Source organism: Falco punctatus (genome assembly GCF_963210335.1).
Source record: "Falco punctatus genome assembly, chromosome: 5".
NCBI lineage: Eukaryota > Metazoa > Chordata > Aves > Falconiformes > Falconidae > Falco > Falco punctatus.
The window spans coordinates 81,048,471-81,071,685 of record NC_137584.1 but is presented as its reverse complement, the minus strand read 5'-3'; the positions used below and the strand labels follow the sequence as shown (position 1 = coordinate 81,071,685).

The 23,215-nt window shown below is 39.1% G+C and overlaps 1 protein-coding gene across 8 annotated transcripts in view; it reads right to left on the bottom strand.

The window, feature by feature from the left end:
* The window catches only part of DISC1 (DISC1 scaffold protein), a 230,003-nt gene that overhangs the window by 107,535 nt on the left and 99,253 nt on the right, over positions 1 to 23,215 (bottom strand). For all 8 annotated transcript variants that reach the window (XM_080388867.1, XM_080388870.1, XM_080388869.1 and 5 more), the window contains 3 exons: positions 17,206 to 17,260; positions 12,606 to 12,708; positions 26 to 214 (listed from right to left, as the gene is read on the bottom strand). In XM_080388867.1, the coding sequence (XP_080244993.1) occupies positions 26 to 214; positions 12,606 to 12,708; positions 17,206 to 17,260 (347 nt within the window). The remainder of the gene's footprint in view (positions 1 to 25; positions 215 to 12,605; positions 12,709 to 17,205; positions 17,261 to 23,215) is intronic.

Sequence of the window (23,215 nt, the reverse complement as noted above, 5' to 3'; positions counted from 1 at the left end):
CTGTAACAGGCTATGAACTACTTACCAAAGGCAGTCTCTCCTTGTTCAAGTTCTTCTTTCAGTCTGGTGTAATCATCTTTAATTCTCTCTAGTTTTCGGACATTTCTGGCACTCAGAATCAACAGTTCACTGAGAAGTCCTTCCAGCCCCTCCTTCTCAGATGTTAATGATCTTATTTCTTCTGCAAGATCCTTCGCAGTACCAAAATTACTTCCTGCATGTTTTGTGGGAGCAGGGGGACGAGAAAGGAAAGAGACAATGAAGTGGACACTTTGCAACATCAGTAGGTTACACAGCAAACAAGGGAAATTAAGCAACTATACTTCCCAAGAGGAACTGAAAGACTATTTTGGAATTTAAAAAAAAGAAAAAAACTGCCAAGCATCCATTTCATTAATATACTACAGAAAGAATTGTAATTGTAGCAGATTCAACCTTTTACACCCAGAAATACTCCTTTTTTTTTTTTTTACTTATTGATACAGTTTAAATTTTTGGAGAAAATCTGTTCTTTAAGGGTCCACACTTCAGAAAATGTCATACTGCTCACTGCAGTGTGATCTGTCAGGCCATTTTCTTCTTTTGGAGGAGCACATCAACTCACCACACTTTTGAAATAGATGCTATCAATCTGCTAGACCCTGAAGTGTTTCCTCCTTAAACAAAGCAGCACTACCCTGTTTTTCGTCATAAACAACCTTCTGGTGCTTGTAAGTAACCCACTGCATTCGTTTCTTACATGACTTGCACCCCATGCAAACACCACCAGGAGATGTTTTTCTGAGAGAATGTATTTAGGAGTCACAGCTCCACTCCTGGCTCTCCCCGAGCCGTGAAACCTGAGAGAGGGGCAGAATAACCTCAGTATCACCAGCTCACACTGCTCTGGACTTTTTAAAAATGTTTGGCTCCTTTGGACATGGATCCAGAGTCAAAAGTTCAGTTCCCAACCAGTTTACATTACAGTGTAGCCCAGTAACATTTGCCCACTTAACCTTTCTGAAAACTGTTCTTATAAGAAGCTGGAGAGGAATATTTCCTTAATTCAGAGAAAAAATAAATTGCAATGACAGTGAGATGCTCAGCTATTGAATTATTTTTAAATAGCAGTGCAGTAACTATTATAGTGTTACATTTATATGGCTCTACCTGTGTCTTTTCAATGATTCAACTACTTGGCAGGTTATTAAAAAAAAAAAAAAAACCCAAACACAAAAACCTACAGAAAGTCCACTTTAAAGAATACTTGACAAAAATAATTTCCATGTAGACTTGCCCAATACAACACAAAAGATCCTTAGCACAAGATCTAAACTCTAGCATCATCCTAACTTAGCCAAACTGTGGTGGTATGATCTAATAAGTAAAGGCATCTAGTAAGTAAAGGCGCTTAGCCTTGAAGCAAACACTAACATAAAGCACATCCAGGTCCAATCTCATCAGCTTCTGAAGTATGTGCAATTACTTTAGATTCCTGAATTAAATTTATAACACCACCAGCATTATTCAGATATAAAGGTGTCCTTTGGCTTTTGTTTCAGGAAAATAATAAACTGCTGCTTAGCCACAACTGATCAATTAAAAAGTTTATTTTAGAAAATTAAGACATAATCCAAAACATCCAGTCCACATAAGAGTATCCTGAAATTTGGCATTACATCCTTTTCACTTGGTGTCTCAAAAGTGTTGGTCACAAAGTCTTACATAGGAATGGTTTGGCTGCTGTTCATTTCCTGCAGGACAGGGAAGCAAGAACAGGACACCAAGTATTCACACCGGTTGGAAGATGGCAAACCACTGCCAGCTGCTGAGAAAGGCTGTTCCTCCAGAGTGCAAGAGCGAACAGAAGCACTTTCAGCAGATAACTACAACCATCCTCCTGAAGGAAAGATGCTGCTGCAAACTCAAGTGGCCATATGAGGACGGGTGTGCCAAAGGGATACTGCAGCTTCCAAAATTTTGGAAAAGACTCTGTTGAAAAAGTCAGGTTTACAGATTGAACATTGCTAAGTACAATTGTCTTGCTTGGTTTTGTTCGATTGTTTGGGTTGTGCTGGTTTGTTTTTTTTTTAATTTAGTCCTAACACTATATGGTAGCTTTAGTCAAGATCCTTTTCTCACTTAAAGCTAACCTATTGTTTCTTTTTAAGACTTCAAAACTCCCCTCATTTCTAATTCTCAGCTAAATCCTTGTTTGCCAGTTCCATCTTACAAAGAATTATATGACTAAATAACTATAAATATGCTTGACAAACAAGTAGGATCTCGTGGCTTACCAATGCATTTATTGGGAAGCAACAGCACAAACTTTATTACATTAATCTGTCACATGTTTCCAAATGGGCAAAACACAGTGACAAGATGAGCAAGACAAAATCAGTGGGAAAATGGCAGATATTCAGATGTTTTGAAGGCAACAATGACCTACAAATTAAAGAGTCCACCTTCATTCACCTGAACTCATCCCAAGCATCATAGCACAAGAGCCTTAATAAAACATGAAGGCAAGAGATTCTTCATTAGAATCTGGAGCCTGCTCTTATATTTCGAAGACAGCAATGAAAAAAGTATGATATTACATATGAAAGTTTTATACATACTGAATGGATCTTAATTCCCAGAGGGGAAGTTTATATCAAAACTGAGGCTATAAGGAAATAGCATCACATATATGCCCAAAAGCCAAAACAAAACTGCCTGATGCAGTTCCCCATAACAGCAGAAATATCTCAAAGTCTGCAGTGAAAATTCAGAGGAGCACATACAAATTCATGCACAAGTGCCATCAGTAAGCTCCTGACCTCAATCACAGCAACCAAAATAATCAACCTTCTTATGGCATTTAGGAAGCAGTTTAAAAATTAATATATAATCCCTAGCTGCCAGCATTAAAGAACACATCCTCCTGGGGGAGCGAGTTTGTTAAGAGACTAAGTCACATTGGATGCTGTCGAAATATTCAGCAGACGTGTCAAAATGTTTTATTCTGCTAATATCCTGAAAATGTTAAAATTCCTCTTTTTGATGATTAAATAAGTATTTTGCCTAAAGTTAACATAGTAACTATTACTTCATCCACCACTCTGTGTTATGTTTTATATAGCCATACTGCTGAGAAAGTTCTAATTGGGGAATATGAGATAAATAAAGTCAGTCCTAACTCTTTCCAGAAAACTCAAAAATCACAGAAGCTAATAGGACTGCTCACTCAGAAAAACTGTTCAGAGACAGAAAAACTAAGGAATTAATGGTCTAAGACCAAAGCTGAGCATCTGATGTAAACCAAGACATGAGACAGAGATTCTACAAAGGGCACTGAAGGGTGAAATGCCACTTTTCCCATCCTTCCTCCTGTCTTGCAGTGACACTTACTAGTGATGTGCAATTTTAGCCACTCCAAACATGTTCATATAAACACAGTGGGCACAAATTGGTACACTAAATGGGGAAAACCACAAATTCAGAAAACTGTTAATAAATGCCCAGGATAGAAATTCTGTTGCTCTATCAGAATCTTAAATCTATTCCATTTCAACTGGAATAAATACATGGAATCCACAGTGCTTAGATATTGGGAGGCGGGGGGGGGGGGGGGGGGGGGGGGGAATAACCATTTGAAGTACAATTGGGGTTATAATACAATATGAAATCATTCACATTAACTCAGCCAAACTGATTATACTTCAAGTACAGCACTAAAGAGTCATATTTTCTCTTTCCAGCTAATTCAAAGTACCCAGTGCTCTGAACAGCTGAATAACATGCTTGCAGTACACAGTCACAAGGACTTGAGCATGCACACTTCACTTTGAGAGGTTGAACATTACCATTATCTCAAAAGACAGCAACAAAAACCCAGTTTAAACTTCTTCCTTAATCTTGCCCTCTAGGGCACTTCTTGCGTGCATCCTTCATAACCTGCTCTCTACAGATAGCGACATCAGGTAAGCTCCAGCAGCCAGAAATGAATACCCCAAAATACCAGCCAAACCCAGCAAAGCAACCCATATCCTCAGGCTCAAAATATCTATATAATTGCTTTTACTCACTGTAAACATAAGTAGTATATTTACTTTATTTTCCTCTCTTCCCAAAATTTTACTTGTATGGCTACAGCTAAATAGTACTCTGTATATCAAGTGTATCTTCTCTATAGATAGTTACATGCCACAAACTCATGCCTATTATAACAGCTCATTGTCACATTTTACTCCATTGGGCAGACTGTTGCCCATTTAGTAGCCTCAAACTAACATATCATTATTTTGATACCATTTGCCAGCAATAAATTGACTAAAAAATATGGTTTAAAGTCTGACTCATTTTGTAAAAAAAAAAAACAAACCACCACAATTATTATTTAAGCTTTACTAAATATTTCCCATTTAAAATATACGACAAAGTTAATCAACCACAAGTTTTTTACTCTCACTTTTTCTTCATATTTATGGCCAAAATTATATACACTTATAGTTTCCATTATTTGTACCTGAAGCAGAGCTAAGTCCCATCTCTATTGATAAACTACATTCATTGTAGTACAAGCAAAGGAGCAATTTTTGCATTAACAGTAAAACATACATACCAGATGCTGGCTTGAATATAAGAAAGAATAGGCTGGTCATTCTTTATCATTATCTCTAAGTTAATTCTTCACAGACTAACACTACCTTTAATAATACATAAGAAAGTGAAAATTTACATTTTAGCTTAGGGCATTTGCTACCATGGTATTTATCAATGGCACTGGAATTCAAAGCTGAAAATCCTCCATCCTGTGATTAATGACAATACAAACTGATTCCAACACCAGAGAAGAAATTGAAGAAAATAAATATCATTCAGCTGCTCACAAAGAGAAAAAGCTAAAAACATGACAGAAATGCAGGATTTTGGAATCAATGCCAGTGTGTTTGCACATCTGAAAAAAACAAATAGCAAATGAGGTACAGCCTACCATCTCCTGAAACACTGAACAGAATTCCAGCATTTTTGAATCACAATTATTGTTTTAAAGCAATAACACATGCCAACACTTTTATGAAGCATAATGCAACTGAATGATTGATGTGATCCCGAAAGGTAAAGTAAGAAAATCCATCTAGAAGCAGGCAAGAGACCTCACAGACAAATATGTGGAGGAGGTTCTCTGCCATAGAAAGCCTCTTGTACCTGGACTGTGAGTCACCACAGAGCAATCCTAGGAGTCAAAATAAGAAAAAGAAAAAAAGAAGGGTGGGGGGTGGGAGATCCCAACAATAATAAAATTTTAAATCAGTAATAACAACTCAAAGGCTCAAGTGAAAATTATCAATGAAAAAAGGCACAACAAGGCTGAAGAAAAAGGCAGAGGTTTGGAAGATGGCAATTCAGCAATACGGAGACAAAACCTGTTCCAAGGAGCAATAGCTACTGGTGTCTGCTGGGCCACCAGATGCTCTCAAGTGCCTGCACTGGGAGTGACAAGTCCAGCCCAGTAGCATGTTAGTCACAGCAATTTACTACATGCATTAGACAGTAAATAGTTGTTGTAAGTCATGTAACATTCTCTACCAACATGGTAAAGGATGCCCAAATTGAAGTGACTCCAAGGTCACCCAACGGTACAGACGTGTGCACACAGGCTTCCCTGCATCATCACCTCCCCCTTCCTCCCAGCTCCCATTCACCTTATGCCTTTCAGTCTCCGGTTCTTTCACCTCTGCCCTCTCTCCTGCCTTTCCCTCCACTCGCTGCCACTGGGAAGGGACATGCTGAGAGTAAGGAAACAGCCCAGACCCGACCTCCATGATCTTGAGGGCTGCATGAAATCATCAACCCCCTTTTTACCCACCAGATCAGGAAAGAAAACCAGAGAAGGATCAGGGAGAGAAATATCCATGCCACCTAGGTTTAGGCACCAAAAGTGCACGCACTGAGGTTCAGAGGTTTGTCACCTTGGCTCTCTGGACATCACTGCTCCCTTCCACAGACTGCACAGGGGTTTTCTTGCATCCCCTCCAGACCAGAAGCCCAGCCTTTCCATGGGGTGAGCACCCTCCCTTCGCAGCTCTCCCCATCTAACGTTTCTCCTTTGAGCACAACACCCCAGAAAAGGAACTGCCCAAGAGATTGCCCAACCTCCTGCCCTACTCCAGGAACAGCAGCTCAGGTAACAGGACAGAGAAAGAGAAGTTGTTACATGGCCAGCTGCTTTCTGCAACAGAAGCAATGACTTTCTGCTGCCTGGTCACGTATCATGCTGGTACTTCAGCTACAACAAATTATCCTTGAAATTCACTGAAATCCAGTAACATCCAGCAGTCTCATTTGGAAATGAGATAAAAAGACAAACAGCATAGCTGTCTGAGTTCTGCGTGGCTGTTTGGGGATTGGTTTGGGGGGACCACCAGCATTCTTTTTTAAATGAGTTAACAGGCTTGCCAAAAAGTACATCACTTGCACCAATACACGGTGGCAAATTTTACTTCACAGAACATAAAGTGACCATTGTGGGAAGACATGGCAATACACAGCATTGTATGCTGAAGCCAGACATTGCAATACAGGCATGAACAAGAATTAGTCTCACTACGCCTCAGCCATCAGCCCAGACCACTGCTGAAAGCAAGAATCAGAAAGCAGGGAACCAGCTGTATCATCTGACAAGACACAGACCTACATCAGGCATGAATTCATCAAAAAACTTTGACTAAAAGAAAAAAAAATAAGTATTGGTATTTTTGCCTCTAAGATTAGCAGACTTCTCCAACTGTTACCAAACAACAGTTCTCAGAGACAGGAAAAAAACAGGGGAAAAAAATATCCCTCCAAACAAACAGAAGCACCATTGCCTTCCAATGAAAGATAAATAAAGAGCTGTATATGGCGTGTCTGGGGAAGATCTCAACACCACGTTGAGAACTTTACGCCCACATATATATTTCTGCATGGACTGACAGAATACAGCACAGGCATGGAAACTAGACATCCACATTACCAAAATACACAGATGTATGGCTGAAAATGTCCTGCAGCATGCACTGGCATCTTCCAGACCCTGTCCCCTCTCAAACATACTCATTCCCAACAGGAATGCTTGGCACCAAAGCTGGAAGGGGGGGTGGGGGGGGGGGGGTGGCTTTTTTGTTACAATTGCTTCCTGTGCCCTGCAGAACTTGCCCTAAATGAGCATCAAAGAGCAGACAAAGAGGCAACAGTACTGGCATTACGTTTTGCGAAAATACAGTATGTAGTATTTGTGTCATGCTATTTACAAACCACACTTCTACACTAACAAGGGGAAAAAACCTTTTCACTGTACTGCTGGAAATCATCCCACAACACTATTTCCAAGCACCTCTCACTTGCAGGTATTTAATGAAATAAAGCTAGTGCTAATTATAGGATGATGACACATGATCTCTTACTGGCATAAACAGTTTTAAGATCAGAATTATTTTTTTTTAACTACTTACAAGTCACCTCATTCTGACTTCTGTGTTTGGATCTAATTTGTATTTGCAAAGACATAAGGAAAGTTAATGACATGCATCTCTGATAACTACATAATGAATTCAATATTTCACTCACTTTCGCTTAGCTCCCTGCTAGCCATTTTCTGGCGATCTAGTCCCATGCTATTACACGTTTTCAAGAGGGGAAAAAAATGAAATCTCATAGAGTCTAAGAAGACATTGTAAAGTATATAAAACAATCTCTTTATTCAAATATAGAAACAGGCAAAAGGATGACTAAAAATTCATTTTAGTTTAGATCCTCCTTCCTATTGCCAAATTATTTTCTTGCTAAGGAAAAATGAGAAACAGACCATTCCTGATACGATTTGCTCTCGTGCAAAACAACCCAAAGTAGGAAAATAAATTTTAATACTATTTCTACAGTTACATTCACACTTACTTACATATCATCCTACTTAAATTTTCTGGCTTAGGATTACTTCAGCTGCAATTTATTCCCCCAAAAAATTTCATGCTACATATACACACAATGCTAACAGAAAAAACAGAGTATCTTCTATTGCCATGTTCTTCCCAAAACAGATAAAAAAAATTTTTATAAGCATGTCAAGAGCTACTGTAAGAAGCAACTGTTATAATACTCACATGCAGGTTTCTAAGCACTGACATTAAGGCGTTTTGTTTTAATAATTAAAAAAAATTACTAGATGCTAAACCATAAGATTTCATCAGTAAGTATTTACAAATGTGTATGTCAACAGTCACATCTCATGCAAACAGGTATACTTGTTAGCTATAATTAGCTAAAGCTACTGACTTAAAAACCATGAACAATATAATAAGATTCTACTAATTATGTTTGGAGAAAAAATCTGGACCAACATCTCAGGAGTATTAACTGCAAGCTATTTATCACAACAGACAAATGCCAATCAGAAGAGAGTTGTTGATATAAAGGATCTGAATTGTAACTGTTGATAGAAATATCCCTTGAACATTTAAATATGGGTTGTTGGTTTTGGTTTTCCATATGAAATCTCACCAGGATTTAATCAATCTACTGTATTCATTCTATAGCCCTCAATAATCCAGAGATTCACAAACCTCCTTTCTTTCTCCTCCAAATTTAATTTTATATTTCTTCCAAGGATGAAATAATAGGGAGGACAGACATTTACATACATAGCATCATCTCTTATGTCTTTACAGTATCATTTACTATACATTCTTAAAATCCAAGCTATTGCATTGACAAGACTAATAGAATTGCTTTGCTTACATTGCATCTATTGTGGTATTTTCCTTTCAAAAAACAAGATTGGCTATATTCTTATGTCTTCTGGTGCAAATACATCAATACTGTAAGTTGGCATGTTTGAAACAGAAAGTACAGTTCATGTAGAAGGTGAATGTTATCTGAAGGTACCCATTAAAGTCTGAGGCATGCATCATGCTTTCCAAGTCATCACACATACGCTCTGAAAACTAATGTATCACTTAGTAATTATATTCTTAAGTTCATCTAAGTTAACTTTTGGGATACACGAATCCAGATGTGTGCAAATACATTCAGTTACCTTTTCGCTTTGGCACAGTTCCAAAATCACTTAACTCTAGGCTGCTTCCTCAAGGAAAATGCTAAGCTAAACAAAAATGATGCAACATCTGTTAGTTGTTCTCAGTATCCATTCGTATTGTTGTACGAGGAAATTGTGTGAATAAGTGATCTAACTGCCAAGGTAAAAAAGCAGAAATATCAGACATTTATCCCTGCCTGATGCTTCCAGACTAAACAAAAACTTCTAACCACGACCACCAAACTTTCTTATTACTGCATATTTATATATACACTATAATTCCATCTGAATTTCATGCTATTCCAAGGCTGTCCTTAAATAATTGATATTACTCAACCAAAATTCCTCCCACCTTCTAACAATTTCATATATTCAAACTGTTCATTAACATTCTGTTAGCTGCCTGACAGTTCAGGGGATATGTACCTACAGTATCTTAAAGGTTAAGACCTACTTCCTAACTATGCTTTATTTAAGAGGTGTCATTCATTTATGTCTAACACAGGAATACACAGAAACCAAGTAATGCAGCCCTCACTGTATTATCCACTGCTCACTGTTTTCACCTTGTTAAAGCATAAAAAAAAATTTAAAAAATCTATTTTTATCTCTTCCTTCCTCTTTCTTTTTCTGCATTTACCAAATCTTCTCTTCCTGACTTGCTTCTCTGCTAGATGCAATTCATTCCGCATCCTGGCTTTTCTGATTTTATCACTTCATGCTCTAACACTAAAATATTTCTATTTTTTTCAGGGGTTTTGGGGTGGGTTTTTTTGGTTGGTTGGTTGGGTTTTTTACATTTAGGTCTTCTGAGAGCTGATTGGTTTTTTTAATTCCTGTATTTCCCCTGCATCCTCTGCATACTACTCTGCATTTAACATAAGTGCCATCACATCAACTAAATGTGTGTGGCTGAAGGGCAGAGCCCGGAGGGTTGTGACCAGCGGCGCAGGGTTCAGCTGGAGGCCTGTGGCCCACAGTGTTCCCCAGGGGTCAGTGCTGGGTCCGGTCCTGTTCAACTTGCCCATCAGTGACCGGGACGCGGGGACAGAGCGTGCCCTCAGCACGTGGGCAGGTGACACGAAGCCGGGGGGAGCGGCCGATACACCCGCAGGCTGCGCTGCCCTTCAGCGAGGCCTGGGCAGGCTGGAGAGCTGGCGGAGAGGAACCTCGTGGGGTTCAGCACAGGCAAGAGCAGGGTCCTGCCCCTGGGGAGGAGCAGCCCCACGCACCGGTACGGGCTGGGGCTGCCCTGCTGGGGGGCAGCTCTGCGGAGGGGACCTGGGGGTTCTGGTGGGCAGCAAGTCGCCCGTGAGCCAGCAGTGAGCCCTGGTGGCCGAGGGGCCAGCGGGACCCCGGGGTGCGTGAGGGGGAGCGTGGCCAGCAGGTGCAGGGAGGTGATCCTGCCCCTCGGCTCTGCCCTGGGGAGGCCGCACCTGGGGCGCCGTGTCCAGGGCTGGGCTCCCCAGGTCAAGGGAGACTGGGAACTGCTGGGCAGGGTCCGGCGGAGGGCTACGGAGGTGATGAGGGGGCTGGAGCATCTGCCTCATGAGGAGAGGCTGAGGGAGCTGGGCCTGTTCAGCCTGGAGAGGAGAAGGCTGAGGGGGATCTTACCAATGTCTACAAAGATCTCAGGGCCGGGTGTCAGGAGGATGGGGCCAGGCTCCTTGCAGTGGAGCCCAACGACAGGACAAGGGGCAATGGGCACAAGCCAAAACACGGGCAGTTCCATCTGAATATGAGGAAGAAGTTCTTTTCCTTGAGGGTGCCAGAGTGCTGGCACAGGCTGCCCAGAGAGGCTGTGCAGTCTCCTCTGAAGACATTCAAAACCCACATGGACGCAACTCTGTGCAACCTGCTCTAGCTGAAACCACTTTAGTGGAGGGTTGGACTGAGGTCCCTTCCAACCCTGACCATCCCGTAAGGCTGTGATATCTTACAATGAGGTAAAGACACTACAGTATCCACTGTCACCAAATTACTTTTTGCCCTCTACTTTCAACCCGTTCCTTCCAGAATTCTGCCTTAGTAATAACATAGGACTGTACCATTCACAGTCATTAAAATTCTCTGAAGTAAGAGTTTTTCAGAGTAAGAATAAAAAAGAAACAGCGCTTAGCAGTACTAAGAAATGGCACCGCTACTTCTTAAAAAGCAGAGAAAAGCAATCATAGTCGCAGTACTGTGAAAACAGTTTATAGAAACATCAGAATTAAATTGTCTTCTGAATTCATTCCTGAAACAAGCAACCTCTTTCAAGAGCTAACAGGTACAAAATATTGTTATGAATGTTTTGGAAATCATCCTCGAGTTGTCATTTACTCTCTCAAAGTGTCAGACTGAGGTATACCTTTTCTGGCTATCCAGTTTATGGCTATTTTGCTCTCAAGAAAGTTATAAAATGGCTGGGGAAAACTTTGTCCTCATTTCTGAAAGCAAGAAAATTACCCACTTTCAAACAGCCCACAGGCAGAGAAGGGTGATTGCTGAGCTTACCTCTCACAGAGGGACACAGAGAAATAAAGAGGGCTTCCATTTCAAAAAGGTGTTATGAGAAGCAAGGAAAATGAGCATGCTCAGCACCAACACAAGATCCGGCCCTGAATTTCCTTTAGGATTTCACTCAAGCCTGGCGTTATCAGCTTCTGGCAAACAAACCATGTGATACTCCACAAGGTTCCATTTAAAAAAAAAAAAAAATCACGTGTGCTGGTACTAGATTCGTCTATCTAATTCAGAAGGTAAATCACCAACAGATAGTTGCAACACATCATCTCGACATGTATTAAAAAAACCCTAGCCTTTCTTTACTTGGTGTAACACTAGAAGATTCCTTGTATCCAAGTCTCCATTCTCTCCTGTTCAGCTTCCCCTCTGAGGCAGGTGTCTAGCAAAGAGACACTTACGTAACACATCTGCAAACAATTTGCTGAATTAGAAAACACACCTCTTCAAACTGAAGAGACAGAACTGTGCTTTGCCTTTTTTCCTTAGTGAACAGTGTAGTAATCCCAAGCAAGTGGCATGTAAAGCTGTTATGTATCAGACTCTGTAATCACATTTCAATGTTTTACTGGTTGTAAATAACATGCACGAGTGCTCCAAGGACCAAATCGCTCTTTTGCTGCCAACATTAGTTGTTTAATGACCTGAACAGCAGAAGCTGCCAATTATTGTATTCCATTTTAAAGTGTCATTTAAAGCCACATTTGTAATTAGTATACTTTTGTTGTAAATTTATGCTTGTAGCTAGAGAGCTATAGGCATATAACTTGTTAGGTCCAGGAACAGCTATTGATAATTGTTTATCAATTGCATGTATGGAAAAGTACCACATTCTTTGCATGTTTACTACCTTTCACTTTGCCAGTAGTTCCTAATGACAGAGAGGGGCCTGAAGTACTTCACACAAGGAATGACACAGCCTGGTGTGAAGGATCTATACTTCCAAGAGATCTATACAAGTGCACATCAACAACTTTTCATAGCTGAGACTTCTTAGGGAAAGGTCAGCAACTGCTAACACACCACTCATCAGCGTTCGTCCTTCTCATCACTTAAAACTTACCTGAAACAGCCAGCATTTTGGCTTCAAGTAGAGCTGGTAGTTGAGCTTCAATATCACTCACTTTCCTCCTCAAAGTACTGCAGAGTTTCTGACTCGTGCAAACCTAGATTGAAGCAGACAGCAATGATATATAATTCATTCATGAAAAGTATAAGGCAACTTAAACGGGGCTTCAAATGTTCTTGGTTTACAGACACAACATAACATCTTACAGCAAGGTAAAGAAGCTTAATAAAAAGTGATGTCTTCAGAGAAATATGCAACACAAATCAAAATATTCAGGCATTGTCACACATCCTTTTATAAAAATAGGGAACAGTATTAGCATTAACTACCTGCATGAGGCAGGCCCTGTTTCACTACTGCACATAAAAGAAAGGCCATCTTACAAATTCTGTACAATTTCAGCATCAGCAGTGATGCCTGGAGTGGAATGTAAATAAGCCAACATTTGCAGTTCAAAATGCTGTAACACAGGATGTACAGTGATTTTTACACAAAATATACTGTGCTGCACATCTTAACTCAAAAAAGACAAAGCAGCCATCGTCAATTCTCTGCACAAGCAACAAATAAGGCTCAATACTGTACATTTCACAAATGGGACACACTGCTGACTACGGTTCAGGTTTCTGACTTCCTCTCTTTTTTATCTTTTTAACTGGAAGTTCCTTCAGCAATGAATCAGGATTGGCATTAAAAACATGGAGAAAGACAGGAGAGAAAAAAAGAAAGGAAGTTGAACTGTTTCTGTACTTTACATTTAAGTATACTACCCCTCAGTAGGATCTTATACAGCATATACAATTCATACAATTCCCACATATTCAGAGATGTTGGTTCTTACTCCATGTTGCACCATTTGTGAAGGAAAGCAAAATGAACAAACAAAAAAAATCCATCATCAAACTAATGCAAATCCCTTGTTGTGAAGGCAGACATCAAACACTTGCTTAAAATTGTAGCTGACACTTGAGAAAACATTGCATTCATTGGAATGAAGGGTAACGCAATAGTCAAGAGAGGTACAGGCCAGTTGGGAAGAGATGAGATGTGAAATGAAATCTCCAGAGGAAATTTTCCCTGCCCTCCTTGACTTTTTTTCTCCCCCTTAAAAACAAGTGTATCTACCATGCTTAATAGAAGCACAGCTATCACTTCACTTTTTAAGAGCAAAGGCCTTGCAGCTGTAATAGCTTGTCTGTTTGTACAATTAAAATATAGTAATGCAGACATTACACTAACTGTAAATTATTTTAAATGGATAGTAGCCTCTTGCTTTAACTAAGAGCATCTGTTATTCATGAACGGGTCATACTGTTTTCTTGAGCCAACAGAACTATCCTCCAAGCAGTAGCTGCTACTATCTAAAAATTTCAGTGTCTTCTTATTAATTTTAAATCATATATATATCATCATTTCTGCACCTACTACACTTTTTCAATTCCCAGAAATTTCGCTTTGTTTCAATGCCTCCTTCTAAGTGACTTGCCTACTAATTCGCTTAAAATATTTTTAAAAACCCAAACCTGTCAGAGTCAAATAAACGTGCTCAAAGAACCCAAAGGCCATTTCTGTCTCACCTTTCCAAAATAAATCTGGAAGTTTTTAATGACTTCTTTCTAAGCAGTGCTCTCTCTTCAGGGGTACTGAATGGCTCAGTGAATTGCAATTAGATGGGGAATTTTTCAGCTCCAGGAAAACTGCATGAATATATCCCATGCTGGTAGTAACTTAAAGTCATTACCACTAGACAGCTGTTTGGCAATTATGCAAAATAAGCTGGGAGGTTTAATCAGTTTCTAGTGAACACTGTCCACTTTGTAAGGACTACTGTCAGAAGGAAGCTCACTGGCACTCTCTATTAACAGACCAAACACAGGGACCACAGGCTTAAAGGCAGTTCCTCTTAACTCACAGAGGTGATTCTTCTGGAATATGAGATAAGTACGTTACCAAGCGCCTGCTTCTATCTATGTCACGTGTATTCTGTAGATAAATGAACAGCATTAATCTTCAGAGCTATCACATGGCATAGTTCAACATAGCTTAATGAGCGACTGGGAGAGGCAAAAATAATATAATATCCTCTAAACTAACAGCACTGCTTCTGTGTTACATCACTTCTACTCTACAAGCTCCAATTCAAATAATTTTTTCTAATGATTTTATCTTAATAACAGCTACCATTATTCATTACAGTAGCTTATTCAGCCACTAAGGAAAGGTTATTTCTTAGCTGACAATGATGAACATTCACAAAGCCAGCACCCTCCTTTGCTCCCAGTGAATGCACCATCCTCCTCCAACCAGCCTGACTGCAAGCGCCTGTGGCCCCAGCAATCCCCTTTCCCTGTTCCCAGTGACCAGCTCCGCTGCAGCCCATGGACCAACAACCTCCATGTCTAAGAAACTCCCTTTCAATTTCAGGGAAGTTCTTTACATCCAAATATTACTGTATTTGTTTAAAAATTATCTTCAGTGGTTTGCAGAGTTTTTTTTAAAGCAGACTTTCAGGAAGAAAAAAAAAGAAAGAGAAAAAAAAAGGCTCTTGTTTAGGAATATACCTTACAAATCTGTGTTCAGACACATAAACACTACTCAAAGCAGCCTATCTGAAACCAGCAGGATTCTGTGGTTAGCCAAGATATGTGGAATCAAGATGAAAAGCAGCAAATATCAAAAGCATATTTGCCCATTGTCATCCTCTTCCATCTTTCCAGCATACAATGTTAATCTAAAGCAGCACAAACAGGGCCAAAGACACTAAAGCACTGAAATTTACTTTTTCTCCAGCCATCTCAAGAAAAAATAAGCTGACTAACCTTCACCTTTCTTTACAACAGCACCTTGGAAAAGATAAATTCTCTTTACACTGCCTGAAGAAAAGGACAGTCCACCTGGATCTCCCATGCAGCACAATCCTGCCAGTAGCAAAAGCAGATACTAATTTCTCAAGGAAGGTGGTGAATAAGGAAGATTGTTCCCTTCACTAGCAGGTGAATCTTAGCTTTTAAAACCTCTGCTGAAAACAAAACAGATGAGGCAGAAAAGGCCATATAAATACTAGTGACACAGGGGGAAAGAAGAGACCTTTGACCAAGTAGTGTTTTCCCCATACAGTATTTCAAAGACCAGCTCTATTCAGTTTGAAAAGAAAATAATAGCACGAGACAATCTGAATAAATAAAATAATAAATTATTTTGAGAGTCTCACTACGTGCTTTCTATTTACCTTCTCTAATAAATAAAAGCCATCACATAGGAATGGAATGAAATTAAAATAATATTTTATCTATTGAAAGTTTAAAGAAACAAACAGGCTGTGGAATTCTACCTCACAGACTTCTCAACTGTTACCTAATGCTTTAGCTCCTATTGAAAAAGTCTCTAGATACTACAGTTCTAAAATAAAACTTCAAGAGGCAAATATTTTCAGGGGAGAAGGCAAAACCTGTAATCTATGTTTTAGCTTGCAGATAGCTTGAAACAACACATCACTCTGAGGTACCAAATATCTCACTCATTTTAGCAGATAAGCTATAGGTCAGTTACAATCTTTTCCTTGATACTTTACTCACAGAGATTTAAAAAATATAGGCGGAAGCATCATGTTATAATAGTCTATACTAATTTTTGCCAAGATGTGTACATAAGCAAGGAATAGAGGAGAATGAGCTCAAAATAAAGTAGGAGAGAAGGAGGGAGGGGTATTAAGATGTAGTCTTTATATCACCTATTTAACAGAGCATGCTAAAAGCATTGGTCAAGATTATTAGGAAGAACAGATTATAAAGATAAAATTTTCACTGATTTTTGTGAGTGGTATTAAAAAACATGAAAAATAAACTTATTTCACAGCATAAATTCATTAGTGACCAAAACCCAGAAATATTTTCCACTCTGTTCCATATGGACTTATATGAATTAGCTACCATTAATAGACCTTGTTTTCTAGAGCACTCATGGAGCAAAGATGCTCTGTGGCTCACTGAGCCATTCTGAAATAAAAAGAAAACTTTAGTATTCTCTTTCTTGGAAGAAAGCCATGAGAAATAAGAAAATTAAAGGAAAAGTATTGACATCTCTGGTTAGAAACAAAAGGTATGCTAAATAGGCCACATCACTTTTCTTTGTATTTTTAAAGGGAGATGAGAATGAGATTGCTAGTTTATTATTAGTGAAAGGGCAGGGAAAAGAGGCACTTCATTCATGCTCTTCCTTCACACCAACAAAACCAGTCAGCTCAGAAAGTAAGAGCCTCTGTATTAAGACTGAAAATGTTCAGCTGTGACTAGAGATCACTTTCATTTCACAAACCTGAGGAGTCTGTTCCTAAATGGAGACGAGCAAGAAGACTGATCACTAGTAAACATAAACCGAGAAACAATAGATTACTCCATCTGCTTCCTTAGGCATAATCTCTGTAGCTTGCCCACATATAAAAGCTGGGGGAAGGGGCTTAGACTGTATGTTTGAAAATATTTACATGCAAAATCTGTTTAGAAGAAACAACACAAAATCAACTTTCTAAACACAGACAATACTATTATCTGCTAACCCAAATATTCTGAAGAACTGAAAACTCATGTGCACTTACCTTGGCAGTAGTTTCTTTAATGGACAGGCTGAATGATTGTTCTTTTTCCTGAAGGCTAGAAGGGATTAAAATAAAATAAAATAAAGTTGACCTTCTCTGCTCATCGCGGTCTGCTACACAAGACACATTTTTATATGGAAACACATAGGCTTTAAGATGACTCATACTAATGCAAAAGAGCCAATACCAAGAAAAAAAATCTGCATATTTTGTTTCAGTGATGCTAGTGACTAACCAACCTTTTTTCCACCCAATTTCTACCCACTTAATCCTGTTTGTTTGCAAAATGGTTCGTACACTAGCTTTACAGTTCTTAATTAATGAGTTTATACATGTTTTACTTACCATCTGAAACACAATTATGATTACTTGTGTAACCATATCTTAGAAGTTCCCAGTAGTGTCCAGGACTGGTGCTTTGCTAGGCTACCATCCAAACATCCAACACAAAGGTGTTTCTGACACAAAGTGTTTGCAGTTAACTATCCTCTTATAACCCAGTTTCCAACTCTGCCAGGAAAAGTTCAACTGCAGTCACTTATCACCACAGTAATTTTATATGAAATATAACTGCTCTGTTTATTTTCATAAAAACCTACAAAATATTTGTACCAAACTGAATCAGTGAGCTGAAACTGAGGCATTGCCCATGCTTATATGAACAAATTCAAGGTTTTCTTCCACATATAAAAACAGGTGGATTTTCTACTTTGATATTACAAAACCTAATTTGAACCTGTGCCTTTGGTGCTTGTAAATAAATTCACAAGTTACATTTTTATCATAAAGTTCAAAAAGCCAAGTCAAATCAAACATTAGGAGTTAGTACATAGATTACTTTGGCAACTTCAGTACTTTCCTCCTCCTGCTTAGTAGACATACACTTTTATACAGTGTTCAATTACTTTATCACACACTATTTTATTTTCCATCAGACACCTCAATTCAGTGTACATGACAGTCAGCACTCCCCACCAGTGGCATTTCAATTTTTCCTTTTAGCTGTGTTATAAAAATTGTACTTCTTTCACAACCTACCGCTAATATTCTCCCCAAATAAAGAACTATTAATTTATATCTCAGCTTTGCTTCAGTGTTTGGCACTGAAGCATCCAAACATCTCAGAAACATCACCAGATTTATTTCAATGATACTCTCACAAGATAAGGCAGCATTGTATTCATTTTACAAATGGAAGAAATGCAAGTCACTGTTATTCAGAAAGCACGTTAAGACTGAGTGCCCGTTTTGACATGCACACAGTCCCTGCTGCCTACCTCTATTCATTTCAGTTTTCTGTTAAAAACTTGCTCCTTCATATTTTCCAAGTACTGCACTGCTTCAAGAGTCAGCACTTATTTAAGTCTGAACCCCAAAGCTCACGAAGCTGGACTTGCACTCAGTGACCACGTACAGAAAGGCTGGCTGGACCATCTCACCCAGCCGCACGCAGCAGTGAGACAGCCTCAGAGGCAGAATTCAGCTGTCCAGTGCATCATTTAACGGTGCTAACGAGAGAACTATTTTCATTGCTTTCCCTCATACCCTGCTTCACAGAGCACACACCTTTTCAATCGACAGCCCAGCAAGGCCAGTCACCTCATTACCACCACAGCGCAGAGGTCCCTCCAGCTCCAGACAAGACAGTCCACTCAGAAACAGATCAAGACAACGTAAGGCAACACTTGTTGTGTTGTGTAAGGCAACAAACAAATGCAGCTGGCTATGGAAAATAGGTTTAACAACATTTCCCACTTTTCTCTACTTTCTCCCTTTTCTACAGCAAGATATGGGCAAAACACAAAATATTACATGTATAATGACGACATACTCTGCTTCCTGCTTGCCTCTGGGCATGCCAGAGGGAATGAACTATTTAGCCATTTCTTTTCTCAGGCTCTGGAGCTCCGTGACTTTCAGCATCTCCCACAATCGGTGTCTGAGCTGGTCAGGTTATGTAAAAAAGAGCTGGGCTTTGTACAGATGTCAACAAGGAGCAGCAAGGCTGTGGTGTGTAATTGAATGAATAATGGGTGACTGACCCAATTGTTCTGAAACTGCCTCATCAAACTCCACTCTAAAGACTCAGGCCACAATAAAATGTAAAGTGCAGTTATAGCCAGAAGAACAACAGCATAAAGATGGCACCCCTATTTAACAAATCTCTTCTGTCTGCCTTTCTTCTTATCTGTTTACTTTCCTCTCAGAAGCCCCCGCCAGGTTCATACAACGTTTCGCTCCTCTGCAGAACTCACACAGCTAACAGGAAGAGAGATCTTTTTTTAAAAAAAAATATCTTTTTAAACCATGTATCCAAAACAGCATTACAAACTAAGACCCAGTTGCAGAGTTCGTATTGCTAACAAGGATGCACAAGCCCATGTGGACTTCCAGGTCCAGGTGCTGAGTGGGGAAAAAACACTTTATACCCAGATTTCTTTTTATGAGCTTCTATCAAGTCACTGAAAAATACATAAGGAATCGCACACTGCCATTTCACTGACAGCAGGACTACAGTTTTAAGAGAATTTTGCAGAAATACAGTTTTAAGAGAATTTTATATTAACGTGACACATATCAATAAAGAATCTCATCAGTAAATCATCATTTTGACTCAAGCTAGCGATAGCCGCATTAAGCACAGGCTTGAATCTAAAGAAACCTTTTGTTACAGTTACAGCGTTCATGCAGGCTCTCACATGTGTATTTGTATTATTTATGGTATAAATTTCACAGCAGCATCCTATGTCAAAACCTTGTTAGCCTTCAGAGCAATACCTTTTTAAAGACTATCCCATCATACAATTCACACACAGCAATCAAAACTGTGTACAAACTAGACACAGTTACCAACTATGAACAGCTTTTAACTAAGTTTATTCCCAGGTTGGCATCTTCTACCACAAAACACCGTCACAGAGATGCCCCTCACAAGCTTTCCAATTAATTGACAAGCTAATGACCCGCAAGAGAAACCAAACAGTCAATACCAATTCATTCTACCAACAAAGGCCTTTAACAGCCATGATCTGTTACATGTGACTTGAACCAGAAGTAGTATTTTATCACCACCCTGGAACATTATATTTCATTTTAAGAGGGCTATTCTGTCTGCTTAAAAGTTGCTTTACCTATTACTGCCAGGGAAAATGGCTTCAAAAAGAGCTCCTTGAGGAACAACACTAAATTCTTGCCTGGGAAGACATTCATAGTTTTGACTCATTGCTATTCTTCTCTGGAAGAACAGCTAATCAAGAATTTGACTGCTTGTCCTCAGTGTCTCTGCAATCTATTATAATGACCATTTAGAACTTACTTCTCAAATTCAATATAAGCGAACTCCATCACAGAGAAAGCAAAAGTTCTTGACCCAGCTGATGGAAGGACTAGAATAAGACAGGAATTCAATTAACGCAAATTTAACTGACTAAACACAGGAAAAGAAAGGTTTTTAAACACTGCCAGAACGGACAGCAATCTATATCTCATGTGTAATTTCTTCATGCACACAGATGGCTACGTAGGCCTATCAATTAAATGGCTTGCAATGGATTTACGCACATTAGGATCCATAACAAGGAGAGAAGAAAAGGAACGTAGACTTGCTACATGCTAGGGCCTCATTGTATACGTGCTAGACCAGAAGAGGAAAGCAGGAGCTGAGGAATTACCCTTTCTGCATGACGAATGAAGTAATACTTTGGCAAAACACAGACTTCAGCTGGAGAGCTGCAGAAGTATGTAGGAATGCTGCACATTCAGGAGCTGAGGCTGACTTGGCAGGTGACACCAGACTACGGAAAAATTTTAAGATCCAAATACTTCAAGCAAGTCAGTGCCTTTTAAATACCTCATTTTAGTGCCCTCAAAGAAAAACAGGTACTGAGTATGTTGAATTGTAATAACACAGTTGGAATCTGCTGAGACAATGATGTTCATAATCAGGAATGGTGTGCTGGAAAAATAAAGCAAGCCAGTTCAACGCAATAGGGGACAGAAGGAAGACTTGGAAGCGAGTGGTCTGGTTCACACATTCCTCACTCTGTCACAGGCTTCCCACATGACTACAGAGGACACTGAATGTATATAACAGATAATGGTACAGAAGCCTTTAATTTAGAAGAATTAGAAAATATTCTAAGTAGTTATGATTTACATGCAGGAATTACAGACACTGTGGAAGTGGCTTTGTTCAGAGGAAGGCTGACTAGCACAATACTGGGAAGAATAGCTTTCTGCTAAAGGAAGGCACGTTTCTGAATGTCTTTCCTTCCACTTTGCTAGCATACTTCCCTTTGCATACCAGGCTATTGTGTATTTATGTTTTGCTTCCTAAGAAAAAATTCAAAGAATGAAAATGGGCAAAAGGCAAGTCATGCTATTCTCTACATTCAGGATATATAAATACATACTGCTTTAGCAGAAACAGTTCCTGTATTAATGGCAAAATACATATATACGGTGACAAAAAAATTTAGTCAGAATGGAGTTTCTATAACTGCACAATAGAACATACCACACACGTGGTACCAATGTAAAATAAATAAATAAATTCTGTACTGGAAATTTTTATTTTCATACAGAAAGTGAGCAGCCATCTCTGACCTCTGCCTGAATAGAATGAAAGACAAAAGGAAAGCCTTTAACAGCAAATATTTTTCCTTACATTACTGTCACCTGAAAGATTATTCTGTTATTTCACTCCCTGACTCCACACTACAACACAGTGCTTCAGCAAAAAGCACTTTTGTTTCTTTAAAACTAAGCACGAGTCAGAACAAATTAAAATTATCTATACTTGAATTTCTAATTCAAGAGCAACAGCCTAGAAACCTACACTCAGATTGTATGCATGTGAGAAGGCACGATGGGCTGAAACCTCAATTCATACGAATATGTATTCCCTTCTAGAAAATACTATTAAATAATATTTTCTTGACTATCGGCAAATTTAAACAGTTTTTAGTACATCTGAATTTGGCTCGGAGCAATGAGATTGCCTGTAAAGGATAACTTTCTCCTAATGGTCACAGCCTGCACAGAGCATGACTTCTCCAACTTTCAGCCTTCTAACATGACTCCTTCTCTGATTCTGAAGTCACAAGAAACTGTACTCTCTTAAAAGATGAAAATATATAAACCAAGCCCTACACTTGTAATCTTACTGTTAACAGCAAACAGAAGCTGACCTTCCCAAAAAAGCCTTTGTCCATTCCTTTGCAAAAGAAATCAGAAGTACTACTTGGGGAACATTTGTTGTAAACACCTGCTACAGTCTACATCAAGGCAAAAATCCAACAAAAAGCCACCAAAAACCTTAAGTCTATGGACTTCGCTGGGCCTTTAAGGAAGAAATCAACAATACAAAAATCAAATCAAACAATCAATAACTTTCTTGTACTTTTATGGTTCCTTTAATGTGCATATCTCAGAAAGCTTTGAAGACAAATCAGAAAAAAAGCTTTTGAAGAAAACTATACTTAACAAGAGGCAGCTTTAAGCTACACATGTACAAGCAGGACTAAAAGAATAAATAAGAAAACATACTTATAACTAAAGTTTTTAGTAAAATCAACAGATTCATTATTATAGATACCATGTGAGATTTTTTACAAGGACAAGACCTACAAGGGTGCTGCTGGTCCTACACTTCTGCTCTATGAAGAACGTTCAGAGCTAGATTGCATTAAATGCACTAGGGTGAAACAGCACTTTTTGTTTTCTTTATAAACTTTCTACCACAAAGTTTGATTCTACCTAAACAAGCAAGACATTAGATAACAAGATTTTCATTGTATGTGATATGTTCATAAGCCTGACTGGGTGACACATCTGCATATTACCATACCAGGAAAGCAATTTTTCAGTCAAGCACGTAAGTTCCTCTTCATCTTTGTGCAATGATCCACAGGACTTTAAACAATGAGATTTTCACAGTAGCATCTCTCTGTGCTGCAAAGCAAAATCATCCTTTAAACGTAAGTCAGGGGGTTCCAAACACTGATTTTTC